Below are 20,018 nucleotides of genomic sequence, written 5' to 3' on the forward strand. Positions count from 1 at the left end.
CATTTTTATTTATTTCAGAGAGGAAGGGAGAGATAGAAACATCCTGCACACCTACTGGGGATGGAGCCTGCAACCCAGGCATGTGCCATTGACAGGAATCAAACCCAGGACCCTTCAGTGTATAGGCTGTTTCCAGTGAGCCAAACTAGCCAGGACAAATAATAGATTTTTGGTCCCCTTCTCTGGAGATTCTGATTCAGCAGTTCTAAGGGGCTGAGGTGATTCTTATAATTAGGTACACGATTATAATTTATTGAGGGTTTATTATATTCTAGTTAGTCTTCAGGGCTTTTTCGCATTTCATCTTCTGAATATTTTCAAGGTTTAGGGTTCCCAAAGGTCCTAGGACCTGCCTCCTTTATAGTGCTAGGGACCTGGGTTCAAATTTTGGCCCCTTTGCTTACTGGTGTGCTAACCCGAGCAGATTATGTAATCTTTCTGGATCTCCATCTCATTTATGAAGCAGTGGATAGTAAGCCGGCCTGCTCTGGGTTTGTGAGAAGCACCTAGCCTGGTCCATAGAAAATCTAGGAGCCTGCTATCATCACCCTCATGGGCGGCACTGATCTAACACCTCTTCACCCTAGAGCTCACACCTTCCAGCTTTTGGGAGCCGGCCCAATGCTAGGGAAGGGGCGGGGCGCTCTTTTCACCCTGGGACCTCTCGCGGGGTCTCGGCACAAAGCGCCCGCATCAAAGCCAACGTCGCGCACAACGGCGCCTGCGTGCAGGTCACACTCATTGCGCCTGCGCAGACTCCACTGCCTTGAGTAGTGTCAAGGAAAATCCCCAGCTTCTGGGTAAACAAGTTGCCGCGTGAGACCGCCGGCACGTGTCCTCTACAGCTCCAAGACCTCTCGGCCTATGAGAAAGTTTGGAGGGCGGGGCTAGCATGTGCGTCACCGGCCTAGGCTGGTTGCCGCAGCCAATAAGAACTTGGGAAGTGGTTGTGGGCGCGGCTTTCTGTCAATCATTGCGTGCCGGGTGCGGCCCCTCCCGAACATGGATTTGTCACTGCGTTAGTAAATTGACCAATGAGATGATGATGGCGGCGGGCTGCGCCAATGGTGGCTGAGCGGAGGCCTGGCGAAGGCACGAGGCGTTGGGCATGGATCCGCGCCCTTAGGCCAATAAGCTTGAGGGGCGTGGCATCCCAGCGGGTGGGCGGGCCTGGAGGAGCGAGTCCCAGTCTCTGTAGTCCTAGTTGAGAAGAGATTGGATTCGGCGTGCTTGCCAAGCGGTGAGTACTCACGATTGGGGGTAGAAGAGCGGTGGTCAGTTTTTCTGGGGTGGTGTGCTTTGTCAGTAGGGGTGTTAATGGAGTGTGTGGGAAGGATCCTGCGAATGCATGATCGCAGCGGTGGGAGCCCTTGATGGTTGTGGGGAATAAGGACCAGAACTCAGCGTTAGAGGGACTAGCTGGGGGCTCAGGGGGGTCACTGACATCAAATCCTTCACCACTCTAAGGCACCTGGACCCCAGACTGACTGGGAGGCGGGGCTCGGAAGCCCTCAGCGACATGAGGGTGCTGAGACCCCTGCTCCCAAGGAAATAGAGGGTCGGGATCCCTGAGAGTGGATGGGGACGTTCCAGTGTGTGGCTGCTGTTTGGGTATGTGTCTTAAGCACTTGAAAGAGACAGAGGTTCTGAGGTTGCTGGGACGCCCTGATAGGGAAGTGGAAGGGCTGGAATGGCTTGACATGGTGATGATTTGTGTGACCCTGAGCCAGTCACATCAGGGCTCTGAATGTCTTGTGTGTAAAGGGAAGGGGTTAGGCCTGAGAGCCATTCTTGGGAGTAAAGATCAGGTAGCAACTGTTGGATCCTGAGAGGGACGGTGGTTTTGTACAGTTTGGCTGTGCATACATCTTCCTCAGCCCTGGAGATGAAGAGGAACCAACAGGGTGCTCTGGTAACTACAAACAACTAGGCCTGTGGTACAGGGACCTGGGGTAAGGCGGAAGAGTGAGGAAGTGGGGTTCCTAGGAAATCACTGGGTCTGGTAGGACTTTGTGCACATGTGAAAACTGGGGCTATGATGACTTGCAGTGTGTGGGGCATGCAAACAATGTCCCAAACGAGAGGGGGGTTTGGATGGGGTCTGTGTTCCAGGCACCAAGCTCAGAATTGGCCAGATATTGGAGAGGTTCAGGTTCCCCACTGCTGATTAACCCCTCACAGGTTCCAGAAAGCTAAAAAGCCAGAATCTCAAGCCGTTATCACAGGTCACATTTGAACTCTGGCTCTATTTGTTACGAGCCTGAGAACATGTTATGAGACAATTTAGTAAAGTTTAGTAACTTATGAGCTTCAGTAGGTCCTTTGGAATAGTGATAATAATACCCATCTCACAGTGTTACTATGAAGATTAAATAAGATAATGTATGTAAAGTGCTTGACAAAATGCCTGGGTCATGTTTTAAAAAATATTTAGCTAAAAATATGCTTATAGGATGTCAAAACAGCGATAGGGCGAGAGATTTATGTGAATGCTGTGGTTAGGAACTATTCTCACATTCTCGAGTTTTTCTGCCAGTTTTGGTGACTCCCTCCCCCTTCCCCTCTTCCTGGTTCTGGTCTTCAGGCACCAGCCCAAAACCCTCTCCCTGGATCCAGGCCCTAGGCTGAGCCACTTGCTTTCCCAGTTTGATTTCCTCATCCTAGACCCATCCTCCTCCCTGCCCCTCCTTCTTCTTTGGTGCCATAGTAACGAGAGATTCAGGCTCTGAAGGGGGCCTCGCAAAGAGCAAAGGTGCGTGTGTTCTCTCACAGAAGCCGGGCCTCCCTGTGATTGGGCCAGCAGATGTGTACAGTTTGGAGAGGGGAAAAGCCAGTGCCAGGAGCTGTAAGAACAAGCCCAGGGGAGGGCGATGCGTGTCTGGCAAAGAGCGGGGAGGAGGGACCCCTTCTAATCCTCTCTCCAGGAATCCCTGGCTTTGGGACAGGACGGCTGTTGTTGGGTTGTGGGAGGCGCTCGGGCTTGGTGCATGTCCTGGGCCACCCGCCAAAAGAACATGATGTTCCCAAGTGCGCTGGCCGCCGCCCTCTCGGTCTGGCCGCCAGCCACACCACTGCCTCCCCAGCCTCCCTGCCCCACATTCCCCGGCTTCCTCGCCCCGCCCCGTTCCTCCGCTTTGACGTCACCGCTGCCTCCCGCCCCCTCTCCTCCATTGACGGCAGCAGGGCCTGGTTACTGTGGGGACCATGAGGCAGGACAACCAGGGCCGTGGGAGCAGGTGAGGGCTGCTGGGGCACTGGACCCTTTTGTCTATGCAAAAAATAAACATGGAAGTGTAGGTGGGAGAGCAAGGACTGCCTTGTGTCAGGAGAGATTACACCTTTACCCTGAGGAGAGCTGCTGGGGAGGAAGAAAAATGTTTCCAGAGAAGAGATGTCTGAAAATGAGACAAGGGATGGGGCCACAGCTTGTGAGTTGGGGATACACATTCAAGTAGAGAAGACTGAAAATCCAGGTGCTTCTTGTGTTTTCTTGCTTTGGTTTTTCTAGGTTATTTTATATCCTCCCTCCCAGCTTTTCCACAGAGCCTTCCGCCGGGCACCCAATGGGGACACCATTGTTAAGGAAAGCTTAGGCCTTGTGACAGCGAGGAGAGTGATTATGTCAGCATCGCTGGGGGCGGGGGGCTCTTCACTTGCCACCCACATCTTCAGGGAGCCCTGAGAGGAACTACTCATCACAGTCCTGGATGGAAGGAGTCTGTGTAACTGCAGCTCTCCTGGTCCTAGCCTGGTACTTTATTCCCCAAATCAGGCCCCTGTTCTGTTTTTAGGACTCAGTGTTTTGCTCCTCCTTCTTTTAAAAAAGTGTTAATTTTCAGTCCCTCTCCGGGGCTGAGTCCCTTTCCCCTCCCCTATCATTATTAACAAAATCATGGTTTTTATTGATCACCTGCCATGTGTCAGGTCCTGTCCTAGGGTCTGGGGAATACAGTGAAGTAGAGAGGTGATCTGGGCTTTCTCTTTTCCTCATGGTGGAGATCTGAAGCCCTTGCCACCAGAACTTTTTCTGTTTAGGGTCCCAATTGGTCTTTTTTCTCAGGTATCCCTTTAGTTTCCCTGAACCCTGGGTTTCTAGCCCCCCACTTCTGGGGCAGCCCTAACTGTGAGTGGCTGTATCCTGAGAAGCACTAGTCACCACATAGGCTGCATAGGCCCTGGAGACCTTTTCTCTGATTGGCCACAGAAGCACCTGCCATTGTTTCCCTTCGCGCCTCCTATTGGCTCCGGCTGCCCTTTGTATTGTGTGTATCCACCACCACCACCACCACCAACACAACAACAACAACAACAACACACTTCATAGTATCTGGATTCTCAGTTGCCTTCCTCCTAGCTGTGTAAGGATTTGAAGTGTCAGAGGAAGGAGTTGGGTAAAACAGCTTTATTATAATGACAAGGCTGAGAAAGGGAACCCAGGACAAGTCAAGCCAAGTGTCTGTCCCCCTCCTCTCAGAGACCAGCCATCTCATCCAGCTTGATCCTCCTCCCAGGGTCTGCATTCCTTTTCCCACCCCTAGCAAGGCTAAGGTGTCCTGCAGGGCTGATCAGTTCAGTTAGTGAACATCTCTTCAATACCTAATGTGGCCTGGGCATGTTCCCGCAAGAGGGGCAGCTTACCTCCCCTTCCTTTCAGTATTCACGGTACAAGGCGTCCCGCGCTCATTGGCTGGTCGGTAATGTCTGTGCCAGCACCCAGATACACGTGCACCCGCGTGTGTGACACAGCCCTGACCTCAGTGGGGGCCAGTAGCCAATCAGGTGCCAGGACAAGAGCCTCAGCCAGTCGGGGGCGGGGCCTGTGGCTCCGCCGGCAGGAGGCCAATGAGGGGCAGTGCCTGGCATTATGCAATCCACCTCCTGGCCCCGCGGAGCTTCCATTCGGCTGCGGGCTGCAACGGCGGCAGACTGGGGGCTGAAGGACGCTCGCGCGGACAGGTAGGCGTCTCCGTGACTCCCCCCCGCCCCCCCCGGGAGCCGGTTACCAGTTCCAAATCGGATCGCCCCTACTTTTAGCCTGATGTGCTGTTTCTGGCCCAGGAGTTCAGACGGCACACCAATAATCCATCTTCCTTTACCGATGTCCACACCCTCTCAGCCCCCCTGGGACCCAGGTGTTGTTCCTTGCAACCCTGCACCGGCTGTCTGTACTCATGACCCTCTTACCTTACCTTACCTCCGCTTTGCCCCCCTCCCTGCTCCACTCCCAGCTCTTCCGGTCCCACGCCCGACCCTCAGCAGGAATGACCCCTGCCGTCTTTCTTGTCACTCGGGGGTCCCCGGTTTTGCCGCGGTACCAGGACCCCTTCTGGGTTTCTGTGCTCCCCGCACTCCCCCCTCAACCCCTGGCCCAGCGCCGGCCGTGATGTCAGTCCGTTTCGGGCTGGAACATCCCGTTCTCGGTGCTAGTTCTTGCTGTTGGCCACAGCCTTCCTTTGCTCCTGGCGCTCAGAAAATGCTCAGGGTTTGGGGGTGTGGTTGGACCGAGAGTAGGAGAAGAAATATCTGCTGGCTCTGTGCCTCCCGTGCTCAGAGCTGAGTGTGTCTGCTTCGGATGGGGGTGGGGTAGGTGTCTAGAAAATTCGCGGGCTGAGGTGAAAGGATTCCTGGGTCCCTGACAATGGCAGGTGCCAGCTTCGGTTTGGGGGGTTGGGTGAGGGTGCAGGGCCAGATAATTAAGGCGGAGAGATCTTGACCAGAATGAGTGGAATCCAGGCGAGTGCCAGGCTGTGGGGCTTTTTTGCGGAGGGCAGTGGCAGTTGTGTTTTGCCCTGGGGAGCAGGGCCAGCTCGCGGAGTCCCGATGGGCTACACCTCTCAGGGAACTGGGGATGAACTAGAGGTGGGCGAACCCTGGCCACCCTCGCCTGTGTGCCTGTGTGGGAGTAGGTCCATCCTCTGCTTCCGCTGGGAAATGGGGGAGGGTCGCCCTTCCCGCCCTCCTGTGGTCCCTCCAGCAACCGCTGAGCTCAGCTGCTGACGTCGGTTTCCCTGGTGACCGTGGTGGTGGCGGAAGCGCCGTGGTGGGGCCGCACAGGTCTCCGCGCATGTGCAGCGGAGGTGGCACCGCCCACTGATAAAATTAGCCGGGAGACCTAAATATAGGAGGCGACGGCTCACCCGGGGCCCAAAGGCCTTGGAGTCCTAGGCAGAGTGGGAGCCAGATGGGAATTTGGGGCTGGAAGGTGTCCAGTTTGGCCCACAGCCGTAGTTTTAGTAGACTGCTCAGGCTTTACTTACCCAGGCCACGCTGGCAAGGGTAGTGGGGAAAGCCAAAGAAAGGTCCCTTCCCACATCCAACCCCCTACCAGGACAAGAAACTGAACTTACTAGCTTCCTATTAGAAGTCCGGGTCCCAGGAGCCTGGAGGCAGGCGCGGGGAGGATCTGAGTGTAGTGGTTACTGTCAAGTTAACAGCCCAGCTTTCTCTAAGCCCTCCTTTCTGGTCTTCCTCTTCAGGTACTGGCTGTGATCTGTGATCGAACTTCTCAATCCTCAGAGTCTTGGGTCTCCCACTTCACTCCCCAGCCAGGCCTCCTGGCCCCCTTGTGCATTCGTGGTGGCCTCTCCATCATCGCTGTTTTCCACCTGCCCTCCCCATGGCCCAGACATGAGTAGCCCCCTAGAAGGGGCTGATGGGGGAGGGGACCCCAGGCCAGGAGAATCCTTTTGTCCTGGAGGGGCGCCTTCCCCTGGGCCTCCACAGCACAGGTCTTGCCCTGGCCCCAGCTTGGCTGATGACACAGATGCCAACAGCAATGGCTCAAGTGGCAATGAGTCCAACGGGCACGAGTCCAGGGGTGCATCTCAGCGGAGCTCACATAGCTCCTCCTCTGGCAATGGCAAGGACTCAGCCCTGCTGGAGACCACTGAGAGCAGCAAGAGGTGTGTATAGATGTGTGTTACAGGGTCTGGGAGTGGTCTTGTGAGCAGGCTGAGCCCGGAGAAAGGCTTTCTCCTCAACTTGGGCCTATTGCTTCTCCCTTAGCACAAACTCTCAGAGCCCATCCCCACCCAGCAGTTCCGTTGCCTACAGCCTCCTAAGTGCCAGCTCAGAACAGGACAACCCATCTACCAGTGGCTGCAGGTTTGTGGGGTAAGGGCTGGGGAAGAGGCCTGAGGGTTGGACCATGCTTTGAGGCTAATGCCTATGCCCGCTCCCTTCCTCTGGGCCTTGCAGCAGCGAACAGTCAGCCCGCGCAAGAACCCAGAAGGAACTCATGACGGCGCTGCGGGAGCTCAAGCTTCGGCTACCGCCAGAACGCCGGGGCAAGGGCCGCTCTGGGACCCTGGCCACACTACAGTATGCACTGGCCTGTGTCAAGCAGGTGCAGGGTGAGTGGTGCTTCCTAGGAGGATAGTGGCCAGGTCCTGGGTTACTGTGGTGGGGCCATCTCACTGAATGTCCCACTGCCCACACCTTGTAGCCAACCAGGAATACTACCAGCAGTGGAGCCTGGAGGAAGGTGAGACGTGTGCCATGGACATGTCCACCTACACTCTGGAGGAGCTGGAGCACATCACGTCTGAGTACACACTTCGCAACCAGGTCAGCTGCAGCCCCGCCTCTCCGTCCTAACTCACCCTCATTCCCACTCCCGTGGCTTCTGAATCCGCTCTTGTCTTCCCTCTCCTGCCCAGGATACCTTCTCCGTGGCTGTCTCCTTCCTGACAGGCCGAATCGTCTACATTTCGGAGCAGGCAGGTATCCTGCTGCACTGCAAGCAGGACGTGTTCCGGGGTGCCCGCTTCTCAGAGCTCCTGGCTCCCCAGGATGTGGGCGTCTTCTATGGTTCCACGGCCCCATCTCGTCTGCCTACCTGGGGCATGGGGGCTTCGGCAGGTGAGGTCCCCAGGTGCTTGGGGGACGGATGAGCAGTTGCAGGAAGCTCATTCTGTGAGGAACCAGAAGCCCAAGATTTTCCTTGCTGGGTTCTTCCCAGCCCAGAAGGGTCTGGGGGCCTGTGCTCACCTCTCTCCTGGTCTCTCTCAGGTTCAGGCTTCAAGGACTTCACCCAGGAGAAGTCTGTCTTTTGCCGTATCAGGTAGGTGGGAGCAGACCCCTTCCGCCTTCCACGCATATTCCTTCTTTACTGTGTGAACCCTGACTTCGAGGTGGAGGGCGGGAGGCCTTTCATTGATAGTCACTAATGCCTTTTTTCTCCCTTGCTAGAGGAGGTCCTGACAGGGACCCAGGGCCGCGGTACCAGCCATTCCGCCTAACCCCATATGTGACCAAAATCCGGGTCTCAGAAGGGGCTCCCACACAGCCATGCTGCCTGCTCATTGCAGAGCGAATCCACTCGGGTTATGAAGGTGGGCAGGCCAGGAGGAGCCTAGCCTGTTGGGGGTGGCAGGGAGGGTACCTTCTCTGGTTTGGGGGTAAGGCAGGACATGAGTTTGGGAGGCATGATTCAGCCCCTTGAAATTTTGGAACAGAGGAGGTATTATAAAGATGAGGGTTTGAAGCCTCCTTTAGAGGTAGAGTTGGCTAGGAGCCCCAAACCAGGAGAGGGCAAAGCAGTGTGCCTTGTTCTCGTTCATTACTAGCATGGGTCACAGGATGGTCCAGACTATCTTTGTAGCCAGAAGGCCCAGGGCAGAGCTGTGGGGAGGATTGCCAGCCAGCCTGGGCCCCAGGCAGCATGGAGGGCTGAGGACCTGGGCCATTTTGGATGAAACCCAGTGGCCACATTTTCTGTGCTCAGCTCCCCGGATACCGCCTGACAAGAGGATCTTCACCACACGGCACACACCCAGCTGCCTCTTTCAGGATGTGGATGAAAGGTGAGGTCAGGACCTGAGGAAAAGTGGGTGGCCAGGGCTGAGGCCATGGCCAGACTGATGCCTCCTCCCGTTTTAGGGCTGCCCCACTGTTGGGCTACCTCCCCCAGGATCTCCTGGGGGCCCCAGTGCTCCTGTTCCTGCATCCGGAGGACCGACCCCTCATGCTGGCCATCCACAAGAAGAGTGAGTCCTCACCCTGCGCTTCCTTCCCGGCTGTCTCCAAGGCTTCTTAACGGATGCCAGTCTCGGTGCCTTGCTCTCCTGAGTCTCCAGTGGGGTGGCTTTCGCCTTACTCAGCGCCCCCTCCTGCTGACCCTCACCTTATTTCGCTTCAGTCCTGCAGCTGGCTGGTCAGCCCTTTGACCACTCTCCTATTCGTTTCTGCGCACGTAATGGGGAATATGTTACCATGGACACCAGCTGGGCTGGCTTTGTGCACCCCTGGAGCCGCAAGGTGGCCTTTGTGTTGGGCCGCCACAAAGTCCGCACGTAAGTGGGCTGTGAGCCAGAGCTGGCATTGGGAGGTGGGACGGTTTGGAGTGGGTAGGGTTTAACTCGCCCTTCCTCATCCCACAGGGCACCCCTGAATGAGGACGTGTTCACTCCTCCAGTCCCCAGCCCTGCTCTCTCCCTGGACCCTGATATCCAGGAGCTATCTGAGCAAATCCATCGGCTGCTGTTACAGGTGAGAGCTTGGGAGAGGAGGAAGGCTTGGGGCTGTAGGGCTATAGACACCTAACCTGTTCCTCTCTCTGCCTCAGCCTGTGCACAGCCCCAGCCCCATGGGGCTCTGTGGAGTCGGCCCTGTGACTTCCCCAGGCCCTCTCTTCAGCCCTGGCTCGTCTAGTGACAGCAACGGGGGTGATGCCGAGGGGCCTGGGCCTCCTGCCCCGGTGAGTGTTCTTTTCCCACTACACCCCTCTAGTCTCCCAGTCCCCTGGCTTTTTGGAATCAGCATTTGCCAATCCCAGAGGAGCTCTGCCTCGTTCCCCCTCCTTTCTTCTCCTGCTCTCGTCTTGGCCTCCATGCTTCCCCACTGGTACCTCTTGTTGCACTGTGCCCTGCACCCCTGCCACTGGCCAGGCCTGCCCAATGCTGCTCACTGCCCTGCTCTGTCCCACAGGTGACCTTCCAGCAGATCTGTAAGGATGTGCATCTGGTGAAGCACCAGGGGCAGCAGCTGTTTATCGAGTCCCGGGCTCGGCCTCTTCCCCGGCCCCGCTTTCCTGGTGAGTTGGTAGGGGTGTGGGTGTGGGTAAGAAGGTCTTCTGACCTTCACCCCAACCCAGAGAAACTTTCTTCTCTTTTTTTTCTCCTTGGCCCAGCTATAGACACAGTCAAGGCCAAGACCCTCTACTGCCAGTCCCCAGACCCAGAGCTGGAGGCAGACCCTGCTGTAGTCCAAGCCCCACCAGCTGTGGCCCCTGAGGAGGCTGAGAAGAAAGAAGCCTCCAGTTGCTCCTACCAGCAGATCAACTGCCTGGACAGCATCCTCAGGTAAGGCTAGTCTGTCACCTACTTCCACTTGGACACTGGTCTTGCCCCCCTCCAGGCCCTGCCCTCATGTCTTCTTGTGCATTGCCAGGTACCTGGAGAGCTGCAACATCCCAGGCACGACCAAGCGTAAATGTGCCTCCTCCTCCTCCTCCTGCACCGCCTCCTCAGCCTCTGATGATGACAAGCAGAGGACAGGTCCAGTCCCTGTGGGGACCAAGAAAGGTAAAGACCAGTGCATGTCCCGCTCCCACTCCCCTGTGCTGGCCTGCTGGCCCTGTGTCTCCCCGCTTCTGCCTGTGGGGCCCCCACCTTGCTCTGCCTGTCCCCCTCCCAGTCTCCAGATCTCCAGAACCTCCCTACCATCCATCCCTCCCCCTCCTCCCTGGGATTCCTCTCCTGAATGGTGGGGCAAGTGGTGGTAACTGGTGCCATCTCTCTGCACAGATCAATCGGCAGTGCTGTCGGGGGAGGGGGCCACCCCTCGGAAGGAGCCGGTGGTGGGAGGCACCCTGAGCCCGCTCGCCCTGGCCAATAAGGCGGAGAGTGTGGTGTCCATCACCAGTCAGTGTAGCTTCAGCTCCACCATCGTCCATGTGGGAGACAAGAAGCCCCCGGAGTCGGGTATGGGCTTGGGCTTGGAGTAAGGGGGAGTGCCAAGCTCCCTTTGGCCCCCTAGCCAGAGTTCCCTACCTGCCTTTTCCACCCCCTCTGCCCTAATGGAGAGAAGGAGGCCTCGTCTCAGCATGGGGCTGCCGCTCCTTGCCTCCATCCCGCCAGCCTTTGCTGCTTCGTCTTTCCCCCACCCTGCTTCCTCTGTCTTACTGTCAGTTCACAAAGTATGGGGTGGGGGTCATCCCCAAGGTACTGACCACAGACGGTCAGAAGGCAAGGACTTGAAAAACCCTGAAGGACATTGACCTGGAAAATGTGGAGGAGAAGGGCAAGGGGTGGGCTGCACTTCTGAGAGTCGTGGAGGGTGTCACCCTAGGGGAGTGCCCCTGGGGGGACTGAGTACCCTCTGTCCTCCTGGGACAGCTTTGCATAGAGAAGAGGGCCCAGAGCCAGTCCTCGGCGGGGAGGGGGCCGAGAGATACACACAGGGCCCAGGCTCGTGGGGCAGAGGCCAGGGGTTGGCTAAGCTATCGGACAGGGAAGGTGTGGTGTGGTGTTAACTTGAGGTGATTCTGATGATCTTTCCCCATCTCGCCTTCCTCAGACATCATCATGATGGAGGACCTGCCTGGCCTGGCTCCATGCCCAGCCCCCAGCCCCACGGTAGCCCCTGACCCAGCCCCAGATGCCTACCGCCCTGTGGGCCTGACCAAGGCCATGCTGTCCCTGCACACACAGAAGGAGGAGCAGGCCTTCCTCAGCCGCTTCCGGGACCTCGGCCGGCTGCGTGGACTCAATGGCTCCTCCATGGCTCCCTCGGCCCCTGGAGAGCGAGGTAGCCAACCTTTACCTCTCTGAGCTGCCCTCTGCCAGTCTAGGATCAGACTGTTGCGGGGAGGGGATTTTTGAGGGAGATGTTCCGGCTCCAGAGACCCAGGTTGCTGCTGCCTCCACCACCTGGGCCCTGGGCCCTGCCTAGGGACGGGCCCTTTGTTAGCGTCTCCCCACTAGGCCAGGGGACCGGGCTGCAGCCAGAGGAGGGTGGCCTGGGGAGGCTGGCACTGAGCCAGGTGGGCAGAGGTGCTCTGCTTCAGGTAAGCTACTTCAGGTGCAGCCAGGGGACAGGGTCAGAAAGTGTGCCCTCTTAGACTCAGTTGTCACTGATTAAGAGACGTAGACAGGCCCTGGCAGTGTGGCTCAGTTGGTTGAATGTTATCCTGTGCACCAAAAGGTCACCAGTTCAATTCCTGATCAGGGCACATGCCCAGGTTGCAGATTTGGTCCCAGTCGGGTGCATATAGGAGGCAATCGATTACATCGATGTTTCTCTCTCCCCCCTCCTCTCTTTTTAAAATCAATAAACACATATTTTAAAAGAGAGAGAGATCTATACAAACTCAGGGCCAAATCTAGGCAAGGAGGGCTGGGACCACTCCAGGTGGGGTCAGGCTTCAAGGGGCAGGCAGGAGTCCAGCAGATGACTGAGGGAGGCCTCCTGTAGGCGGACACAGGGCTCAGGATCCGGCTTTCCTGCCTATGTCTTCGCTTCATCAAGAGCTAGGCAGAGCATGGCCTTGACTGGCAGAAGGAGCGCCAACACTGGCAGTGCCTGAGGGAGTTTGACGCATGGACCGAAGCCTCCCACCCATTCGTTTATGGACCACCCTGCTCCTCCCATCTGCCAGTGCCTCTCTCCTGCACACCCCCAGCTCAACCCCTCAGCCCCTCATGTAACCTTTCCTTTCCCCGCTCCTTTCTCAATAAATCCCCCTGTCCCTGCCTCCTGTGATTCTTGCCTGGAGGCTCCCACCTCCCCAGAGTCCCCTCTGTTCTGTGCAGGCTGAGAAGCTAAACTCTCTAGGGCCTTCGCCTGCCCTCTTCCTTGTTAGAATGGCAGGCAGTAAGTGTGGCAGGGGCGCTAAACCCAGGTTGAGGCCCTTCCTAACCCTGGTCTCTCCCCACAGGCTGCCACCATGGCCGCACACCCCCCAGCCGCCGATACCACTGCCGGTCTAAAGCCAAGCGCTCACGTCACCACCAGACACCTCGGGTGGAAGCCCCCTGCTATGTCTCCCACCCCTCACCTGTTCCACCCTCTGCCCCCTGGCCCCCACCACCAGCCGCTACTCCCTTCCCAGCTGTGGTACAGCCCTACCCCCTCCCAGTATTCTCCCCCCGAGATGGCCCCCAGCCTCTTTCCTCGGCCCCCACATCTGTGTCCCCTGCAGCTTTTCCTGCCCCCCTGGTGACCCCAGTTGTAGCCTTGGTGCTACCTAACTATCTGTTCCCTACCCCATCCAGCTATCCCTATGGGGTACCTCAGACTCCTGCTGAGGGTCCTCCTACCCCTGTGTCCCACTCCCCTTCTCCATCCTTGCCCCCCTCAGCCCCCAGCCCTCCCCACCGCCCAGACTCTCCACTATTCAACTCGAGGTGCAGCTCCCCACTCCAGCTAAATCTGCTGCAGCTTGAGGAGTCCCTCCGTGTTGAGGGGGGTGCTGCTGCAGGGGGCCCTGGGAGCAATGCTGGGCCCCTGCCTCCCAGTGAGGAGATTGCTGAGCCAGAGGCCAGACTGGTGAGAATGGGTCCCCCCGCTTCCTCTCACAGCCCTTCTCCCCGTGCTCCTCCTCTACCTTGTGCTGCTTCCTGCCCTCTGCCTGCACCTCATCTCCAGAAGGTGGTGTGGGGGGTGGGAGACCCCAGCTGACGTTCTGAATAAGGCAGAAACCAGCTGCCTGTCTGTGAAGGGGGACGGTCCTGTCTGTCTGACAGGTGGTGTGGACATCCCAATAACTTCTGAGAGTGCATCTGCCACTTGGAAATGGTTCCGCATCATGTCCCTGCTCTTCGCCAGCTCTCTGCTCTCTCATTCTGGTCTCAGTGTCGTGGAGTAGATCCAAGACCACTTGGGTTGGGTGTGCTCCCCAACCAGGGGAAGCAGTTGAAGGGAAACTCAGGTGTTGATCCCTTAATTTTTCCCGGTCCCCCCACCAGGTGGAGGTAACTGAGTCCTCCAATCAGGATGCACTTTCGGGCTCCAGTGACCTCCTGGAATTGTTGCTGCAAGAAGACTCTCGCTCGGGCACAGGCTCTGCTGCCTCAGGCTCCTTGGGCTCTGGCTTGGGCTCTGGGTCGGGTTCAGGCTCCCATGAGGGGGGCAGCACCTCAGCCAGCATCACACGTGAGTGCCCCCCACCAGTACCTCCTCGGTAGAACAGTGACTGGGGAGTTAAGTGAGCAGCCTGGGCCATGCCTTGCTTAGGTTCCTAAGGCCAGTGGGCTGGACATGTGGCCTTGAGGGAGGTGGGAGTGCCAGCTGGCCTGACTTCGTTGGTTGGCACCCTGCTTTATAGGAAGCAGTCAGAGTAGCCACACAAGCAAGTACTTCGGCAGCATCGACTCTTCTGAAGCTGAGGCTGGGGCTGCCCAGGCCAAGGCTGAGCCCGGGGACCAGGTCATTAAGTACGTGCTCCAGGATCCCATCTGGCTGCTCATGGCCAATGCTGACCAGCGTGTCATGATGACCTACCAGGTGCCCTCCAGGTGAGGAGTTGGAGGCCTCCTTGCCATCCTTTCAGAGAGGTGGGGAGGCTGGCCCACCCTCACTCCCCAGCTAACTTGGGGTTTTCTTTTCTGGGGCTGGCTCTCCTCTGTGGCTTTCTGTCCTGTCCCCTGCCTGTTGGAGCCCTCTCATTAGTTTCTCCCAGGCTGAGGGCAGCTTTCCTGGTCTTTGAAGCCCTGAACTCCTCAGGGGAGGAGCATGAGGCAGTGGGTGGGGAGCTGTGGTAGAGGAAGAATGCCAGCCTCATGGGCCCTGGTTCCACCTCCCAGCTTTTACCTTCTGAACCCCTTCCCTGGGCAGGGACATGGCCTCTGTGCTGAAGCAGGACCGGGAGCGGCTCCGGGCCATGCAAAAGCAGCAGCCTCGGTTTTCGGAGGACCAGCGGAGGGAACTGGGTGCCGTGCACTCCTGGGTCCGGAAGGGCCAGCTGCCTCGGGTCCTTGATGTGATGGTGAGAGGAGAAATCTGGGCCAGGAGGGAGAAGAAAGAATTGAACTCAGGTCAAGAGGATAGAGGCTAAGGGCTGATTCCCTTTATTGTCATTGGATTATTCTAAAGGATCTTAATTTTACTGCGTTTGCTGCTGGGTTATGTAGTATTAAACCACATGCGTTTCTGTAGACCTTTTCTGGGCCAATTCTATGCTACTGAACATTGTGACTGTCCCATAGTGGGGTCTGGATACAGGGTACAGTGGATTTTCCAATCTTGGCCCACATGCATCTATGTGGACTAGTGTTTCCTCGGAGTGCATTTTGGGAAGCACTCAGGGAGCTGGGGTAGTGGGTCGTCAGTGGGAGAACCTTGCCTGACTCACTCACCCCCTCTCTCCCTCCAAGGCCTGTGTGGACTGCGGCAGTAGCACCCAAGACCTTGGCCACCCTGAAGACCCACTCTTCTCAGGACTGGATGGATTGGGGCTGGAGCCCATGGAAGAGGGTGGAGGCGAAGGTGGCGGTGGCAGTTGTGAGGATGAGGGCAGAGATGAGGCCCAGGCCCAAGCTGGGGCTGGGGGGTCAAGCTCTCAGGACCTGGCCATGGAGGAGGAGGAACAAGGTGGGAGCTCCTCCAGTCCAGCCTTACCTGCCACAGAAAATGGCACCAGCTAAACTACATTTGGGGGCCACCTCCAGGAGTGTACGAGAAGCTTCTTCCACATCCAACTCTCAGAACTCAGATGTGGCTGGACCAACCAATAGCAAACTGTCCCAGCTTCTCCCGCTGTAGGGGGCGGGACCCCCATCACCATCAGCCCAGGATCCAGGGGCTGCCTCTGGCCTCTAGGGAACAAAGGGTGAAACTCTGCAGAGAAGCCTGAGCTCCCACCCCTGTTGAGTCCTTTCTTCCCTGGACAGGGCTGCTGACAGGCTGCTGACGTGGCCTCTCCAAGTCACAGCTGAGCCCTAGTCTTGGGAACCAAGGGTTGGGGCTGCACTTATTTATTGGGGGAGGCAGTCCTCTCCTACCTCTTCCCCCAATGGGAGAAGGAGGGCCCGAGGCTCAAGCAGGAGCCAGTGGTCCAAACCTCTAGCTGCTCCAGGGTGGGGGAGGTTGGTGGACCATGGGGTCCTTGGTGCTGCCCCTCAGGTGGGACCCAGGCGTTCTCAGCTGTACCCTCTACCTATGACATTTGTGTTTTTGATATTGTGTGTCTTAATATTTTTTAATACAAAAAATAAAACAATAAAACCCAGGGCTTTGTGGAATAAAGTTTGGGGTTGGGTAAGGGGAGGGCTTTGTGAGGAGGTGGCTTTCTGTCCTTCCCCTGCCTGTTGGAGCCCTGCTTCCGGGAAGGTTGTAGTGAGAGTGAGCAATTCCTGTCCCCTTCTCCCCACGCCCTTCCCGCTGAAGGGCTATGCTGAGCCCGCTAAATCTCCACCTACTTCAAACCCTGCTCTCACCTCTAGCATTGCCTCGGCTGCCTTTGTCCAAGGAAGGAGACATGAGAAGCAGCCGGTGGCTGAGGGCTTGGGCAAGCACCATGGTGGGTCAGCCCCTGAGACAAGGGGAAACTCAACCTGCTAGTGTCCTGAAGCAGTTGAGGACTTCTGACATCTTTGTCACCACACAGAAGGCCTGCAGGTGTCAGTGGCTAAGGGAGGAGGAGTCACGAACCCATGCATGGTCAAGTTGGCCCCCAAAAGTATGGAAGGAGGAGGGGTGGAGCATTAACTTTGTGGTTCAGATCGCAAAACCTTTGGGAAGGGAAACCTTTGAAAGGGATGAATCACTGCGGACTTGGAGCAGCCATTGTTCTGTAATTAGTTTTCACTGGCCACATAAATAGCTCATCTATCTGCAGATGCACCAGCTTGGCATTGGCACCAGGGCTTAGCTGGTTAAAGCTCCCGTCTAGCTCTGGCTGGGTAGCTCGGTTAGAGCATCACCCGTGTACACCAACGTTGCCCTTGGATCCCTAGTCAGGGCACATACAAGAATCAACAAATGAACGCATAAATAAGTGGAACAACAAATCAATGTCTCTCGTTCTTCCTTTCTCAAATCAATAAGTAAAATAAAGTGCCTGCGTAAAAAGGAGGCCCTGGATTCGAATCCCAGCGGTACCTGGCCCAGTTGACAGTATATTATTGCGGAGGGGCGAACTCCATGAACGCCCTCTTGCAGGCATTAAACTCCTTCGTACATTTCCCAAAGTCGTGTCCTGCAGAGGTCTTTTAACTGCCAATTTAAATTCATAATTCCACCAAACTCAGGTGATTCCTCAAATCCATTGATCAATCGTATTACATTTCCGCCTCTTCCAAAAGGCTTCTCGCAATCGGGCATCCCTTTGCTTTCAAGGGTTTGGGGCCGATTTGGGCTTATTTTGTTGGAGCCATACTTGGCTCCGTGCGAGGAAGGAGAAAAGGAAAGTTGCGCCCAGAGGGCTGCTGATGCCTGATGCACAGCAGGTGCGGCCGGCAGCATCCAGTCCAGGTCCATATGCACAAACATCTCGAGATAACCGGGTGGAGGCGGGATAGAACCGGCCAGGAGCAAACCTCTTTATAGACAGCTATAGTTGTGCAGGCAGAGGGCCCCTTGTGGCTGTGATGGCCGAGTGGTTAAGGCGTTGGACTCGAAATCCAATGGGGTCTCCCCGCGCAGGTTCGAATCCTGCTCACAGCGCCAGAAGTTTTGGGAATGTGAATACTGCCTCGGAAGAAGAGTAATTTGTTTTCTCAATGATTTCTTTCCTTGGAGAAGATCCTGCATTTATTCTAGAACTCTCTGAGACTCAATCACTGGTTACCACTCCATGAACGCCCCCTTGCAGGCATTAAACTCCTTCTTACATTTCCAAAGGTTGTGTCCTGCAGAGGTCTTTTAACTGCCAATTTATTTATTTTTTTAATTTCTTTATTGATTAAAGTATCACATATTTGTCCTCGTCCCCCAATCCCATCCCATGCCCCTCCCCACACATGCCCCCACCCCCCTTAACTGCCAATTTAAATTCATAATTCCACCAAACTCAGGTGATTCCTCAAGTCCATTGATCAATCGTATTACATTTCCATAATTCATTCACCTTGCAACCCTTCTATACTATTTCATTTCCTCTCCTTTCACTCCAAACCATAAATCCCTGCATCCCCCCTCAGTTTTATTTCCTGTTTCACTGAGAAAATAAGGCATTCTGAAGAGATTTTCCCATCGATATCCACAATCTTACCTACCTGCCTACTTACCTACCTACCTGTCTGTGCCCACATACTCTTCCTTTCCCTCAGCCTGTAGATGAATCCTTCCACTTACCACCAACCTCTACACTTACTAAGTAGATCTCCATTTCCCTCTGGCCCACAAGGGCTCACGAACATTGCTCTTTCCCATACCATCAAATGTTCCCTCTCTAACTGGATTATTTCTACCAGCCTACAGACTAAAATGTATTCCAATTTAGAGTAAGCAAGACAACAAAAGCTACCGTATCTTGACTTCATGCCCCCTCCCCTTCATCTATCACTCCATTTCTCTGTTGCCCTCTCCTGCACCATGTTATACCCAATGTCTCCAATTCCCTTTTCCTAGTCTCCTTTGAACTCTAATCAGGTGCTCCTGCCCCCTTTCATCAAAGCTGCTTTCGTTAAGGTTACCAAATGACCAATTGGCACAGATGCTTACTCCCTCTGAGAAACACTCTCTTCACTTGCCTTCCAGGACACCACACTCTTCTGATATTCTTTCTAGGTCATTAGCAGTTCATTCACAAACTCCTTTGCTGACTCATCATCTTCTGGATCTCTAATGTTGGCGTGTTCCCAAGGCTCAATTTTCCAACCTCTTTTCTATCTGTACTCTCTCCTTTAGTGATCTCCAGTCTCAGGGCTTTACATATCAACTAGTGATACATTAATACATACAAAATTCTCATCGCTACCTCCAGAACTGTTCTCTGAGTTACAGATGCATATATAGTATTGCCTACATGTCATTTCCACTTGAATATCTAGTAGGCAATTACAAACTTAAAATGTCCAAACCAAACTCCTCATGGGTCTTCCCCAAACCTGCTCCACCTGTAGTCTTTCCATCTCAGTTAATGGAAATTCCATTTCTTTAGTTGGTCAGGCTAAAAACCATAGGATCATCTCTGATTCTTCTCTCATACACCGCACATTGAATGTCAGCAACTTCTTATTTAAAATATGTAAAAAAAAATGGACTACTTCACCACTACCCAAGCCACCCTCATCTTCACCCAGATTATCTGCTCCTTTCTTGTTCCCTTACAGTCTATTCTGAACACATTGAGCAAAGTGATTTAAAAAAATTTCTTTTGGTTAATCCTTACCCGAGAATATTTTTCCATTGATTTTTAGAGAGAGTAGAAGGGAGGGAGGGATGGAGAGAAACATAGATGTGAGAGAGACATATTAACTGGTTGCTCCCTCCCCCTGCACTTGCCCAGTGGAGCGGGGATGGAACCTTCAACCCAGTTAAGTGCTCTTGGCCGGGAATGGAACTCAAGACCTTTTGGTGTGTGGCTCAACGCTCTAACCACTGAGCACACCAACCAGGGTCAAAGTGATTCTTTGTAAAAAATAAATGATTTTCATTCCTCTCTTCTTTCAATGGGGTATCTATGAATTTCTTGTTTTTAATATATAGATAAAGAAATAAATGTAGCCCTAGCCGGTTTGGCTCAATAGATAGATCATCGGCCTGCGGACTGGAGTGTCCCAGGGGTTCGATTCCGATCAAGGGCATGTACCTTGGTTGGGAGCACATCCCCAGTGGGGGGTGTGTGTGTGGGGGGCTTTCAGGAGGCAGCTGATTGATGATTCTCTCTCATCAGTGTTTCTAACTCTCTACCATCTCCCTTTCTCTCTGTAAAAAAAATCAATAAAAATATTTTTTTTTAAAAAAGAAAGAAATGCAGCCTTAGCCAGTTTGGCACAGTGGACAGAGTGTCAGCCTGTGGACCAGAGGGTCCTGGGTTCAATAGGTCCTGGGTTCGATTCTGGTCAAGGGCACATGCCTGGGTTGCAGGCTTTACCCCCAGGTTGTGCATTTTTGGCAGAAATGTCACCCAGAAG

At 55.1% G+C, this 20,018-nt stretch overlaps 1 protein-coding gene and 1 non-coding gene across 7 annotated transcripts; both read left to right on the forward strand.

Moving 5' to 3' along the window:
- The first annotated feature begins 1,200 nt into the window (after window positions 1–1,200).
- PER1 (period circadian regulator 1) lies at window positions 1,201–16,168 on the forward strand. 6 transcript variants are annotated; one of them, XM_054709019.1, is made up of 24 exons: window positions 1,226–1,240; window positions 1,468–1,611; window positions 6,477–6,902; window positions 7,006–7,104; window positions 7,198–7,352; window positions 7,445–7,566; window positions 7,659–7,860; window positions 8,011–8,062; window positions 8,191–8,333; window positions 8,726–8,804; window positions 8,881–8,987; window positions 9,140–9,293; window positions 9,381–9,489; window positions 9,566–9,697; window positions 9,928–10,033; window positions 10,130–10,301; window positions 10,390–10,523; window positions 10,746–10,922; window positions 11,518–11,748; window positions 12,878–13,488; window positions 13,908–14,094; window positions 14,267–14,456; window positions 14,776–14,926; window positions 15,315–16,168. In XM_054709019.1, exons 3-24 carry the CDS (start codon window positions 6,628–6,630, stop codon window positions 15,582–15,584), a joined length of 3,858 nt encoding a protein of 1,285 aa, XP_054564994.1. In that variant the 5' UTR covers window positions 1,226–1,240; window positions 1,468–1,611; window positions 6,477–6,627; the 3' UTR covers window positions 15,585–16,168. The 6 variants fall into 6 exon arrangements, with proteins under 6 accessions (XP_054564997.1, XP_054564994.1, XP_054564996.1 ...); XM_054709022.1 differs by lacking the exon at window positions 1,468–1,611 and having other exon boundaries at window positions 1,201–1,240; XM_054709021.1 differs by lacking the exons at window positions 1,226–1,240; window positions 1,468–1,611 and adding an exon at window positions 4,885–4,956.
- A 1,354-nt stretch (window positions 16,169–17,522) lies between these two features.
- Window positions 17,523–17,604, forward strand: TRNAS-CGA (transfer RNA serine (anticodon CGA)). Its single transcript has one exon. It is a non-coding gene; the product is annotated as a tRNA-Ser (tRNA).
- The last annotated feature ends 2,414 nt before the right edge of the window (window positions 17,605–20,018 follow it).

This window comes from Eptesicus fuscus, chromosome 20 (genome assembly GCF_027574615.1).
Source record: "Eptesicus fuscus isolate TK198812 chromosome 20, DD_ASM_mEF_20220401, whole genome shotgun sequence".
NCBI classification, from domain to species: domain Eukaryota; kingdom Metazoa; phylum Chordata; class Mammalia; order Chiroptera; family Vespertilionidae; genus Eptesicus; species Eptesicus fuscus.